The 2,576-nt window shown below is 47.2% G+C and overlaps 1 protein-coding gene across 1 annotated transcript in view; it reads right to left on the bottom strand.

The window, feature by feature from the left end:
• Window positions 1–2,206, bottom strand: part of LOC119267571 (protein DJ-1 homolog A-like) — a 3,772-nt gene extending 1,566 nt beyond the window's left edge. The window contains exons 1-4 of the mRNA XM_037548988.1: window positions 1,595–2,206; window positions 1,261–1,410; window positions 966–1,148; window positions 586–666 (exon numbers count right to left, since the gene is read on the bottom strand). Coding sequence (XP_037404885.1) covers window positions 586–666; window positions 966–1,148; window positions 1,261–1,410; window positions 1,595–1,912 — 732 coding nt within the window. The 5' untranslated portion in view covers window positions 1,913–2,206. The remainder of the gene's footprint in view (window positions 1–585; window positions 667–965; window positions 1,149–1,260; window positions 1,411–1,594) is intronic.
• Window positions 2,207–2,576: the final 370 nt, after the last annotated feature.

Here is a 2,576-nt window from a genome sequence, read left to right as displayed (position 1 = left end):
ACAACCCAAATAAATGCACCATCGATCATATAAGTGGAAGTTTACAATAAAAGCAGCTTACACCAGTGACCGTTTATTTACGACAGTATCATACCACTTCCTTCTTACATAAACCAGCAATGAATATTTAATGGACAATCATGACCTGCTACTAATACAATTGTAGTTATGGCTAATAAATGCACCATAGATCATATAAGTGCAAGTTTACAACAAGGCTGCTTACACCAATGACCGTTTGTAACTAATTATTTACAACAGTAACATACCACTTCCTTCCAATTATTTACATAAACCAGGAATGTATATTTAATGAACAACCATGACCCGCTAATAGAATTGTAGTTATGACTAATAGGTTTAATAAACATCTGAATATATTGTTCTATTGTCAACATTAAGCAACGGTTTGTAATCACGGACGCTGATTTAAGATAAGACACCGGAGCAGGCTGCAATATGTCACCTTCACTAAAATGTTTGTAAACAGAAGTAATATAAAAACACATGAGAGAAAAGCAGAAGGCAAGCCAAGATGCTTGGAAATCGTTTTCTTAACAAGTGGAATCCAATTTCATCTCATACCTGAGGTGTACCACTGCATTTCCATTCAACTGAATTAAGCTCTTCGATGGTATAGTCAGCGCCATGTTGAGGGTGGACATACTAAATGAAAACAAACACCAGATAATGCAAGTTTGAGTCACTAAGATTGATGAAACATGAACCCAAAATATTCAATTCCATAATACCAGTAAACTGTTCAGAAAGAACTACTTCAAGTTATAAGATCTTGTTAACAGAGATCAATAGATGGTTTTACATCAAATCAGCATAGGTATAAATTAACAATTTCCAGGTATCACCGATGTGAACAATATTCTTTATGGCACAGAATCATCTATTCGATTTATCATGTTATTAATAGCAAAAAATCAATAACATAGCTACAGTTTATAGCTCACCAAAGGTCCAGCAACCTCCTCCATCTTCTCTTTGTCATATAGCTGCTCCACCAGAGCAAGAGCAAATTCAATTGCTGTTCCCGGACCCTGGCTGGTCACCACATTTCTATCCACCACCACCCTGGAGTTCACAGGGATCACTTCAGCAGTGAACTTCTCCATGAATGACGGGTAGCAAGTCGCCTGAAGTAACAAAGCGCAACAACAATTTTGTGAACACAATTCATCTTTCCAACAAAACCACCCTCACAACAGTCGACTGATCGTAATTCCTAAACGTTGATCAGTTATTCACCTTTAAACCTTTGAGCATGCCCCAATGGGCCAACGTCACTGCCGGCGCAGCGCAAATGGCGCCGTAGAGTCCCCCCTTCTCCGCATGCATCTTGACCATCCTCTCGAGTACTTTACATTCTCTAAGATTAACTGACCCCGGCATCCCGCCCTACACCGAATTAAGCAGCAATATCAGATGATCAGGCCATGTGTATCAGCATCTTGATGTTACAGCGAGCGCGAGCGCCAATGAAACAGTTAGGCAGACTAGGCGGTTGTTGATTGATTCAGGCAAAAAGGTTGATTTGGGAGAAGATGGAGATTGTGGTCGGAAAGGGGAGTGGTGGACGCACCGGCAGGGCGATGAGGTCGAAGGCCTCGCCTTCGAGGTCGGCGACGCGGCCGCCGGCGACGAGCTTGACCCCGTAGGCGGCCTCCACGAGGAGTCCCTCGTCCCCGGCCGGCGCGGAGGCGACGGTCGCGACGGTGACCCGCGCGCCGGCGCGGTTGAGGACGTCGGCCGTGGCGGCCGCCTCGACCGGCTCCGTGCCGGCGGCGACCGGCACGAGCACCCGCTTGGCCGGGCGGGCGGCGGCGGCGAAGGCGCGGGAGAGGAGCAGGCGGCGGCAGGAGACGGCCCGCCTCGCCAGCGAGGAGACGGCTGCGGCCATCGGGAATCCGGCTGGGGATCGCCGGGCGAGGATTCTTGCCTTGCTCGGCGGAAAGGTGGTGCGGTGCGACGCGAGGAGAGTGGGAGTCTCGCGTTCTTGCTTCGCTTTCTGTTCTTCCGGGTAGTTGGGGCCGCTACGAGTAGCCTTGATTCTCGTTCTCTTCACCCTTTCTGAGGGATTGATCCCCGTTCTTGGGCTGCTGAGTGCTGACTTCCCGTCGCTTTTTCTAGATGGAAATGTGGTTGCCGTCGTGTGTGTCAGAGAGTCTTCTCGGTCGCCGTCGGTTTTCTAGATAGAGTAGTGGTAGTGGATCATGCGCTGTACTCGGTTGGTAGTATGCTTCTGCTTGTCGTGCAACTTCTTTTGTGGATGGATAACGATGAGTGAGTCCTATCGGGGGCAAGAACATGTGAGTCTCGCCTCAGTATCCATATATTTTAGAAATTTTAGAAGAAGGCTCTAGAAGAGCCCGGAATTAATAAAACCATCAACCGACATCAATCAACATTCAAACAAACACAAAAAGCAATAGGGAGAAAACATATTGTTGTGTAAACGGCTAACCGGCTTCAAGAAAACCACTAGCAAAGCTGAGGAAGCTAATGCACTATTGCATTGTGGCTAGAAGTTGAAGAAATCCTCCATAGCGAGCAGACCACCACGT

Source organism: Triticum dicoccoides, chromosome 3A, assembly GCF_002162155.2.
Source record: "Triticum dicoccoides isolate Atlit2015 ecotype Zavitan chromosome 3A, WEW_v2.0, whole genome shotgun sequence".
Lineage (NCBI taxonomy): Eukaryota > Viridiplantae > Streptophyta > Magnoliopsida > Poales > Poaceae > Triticum > Triticum dicoccoides.
The sequence above is the reverse complement of the archived record's forward strand: the minus strand, read 5'-3'. Positions and strand labels throughout refer to the sequence as shown.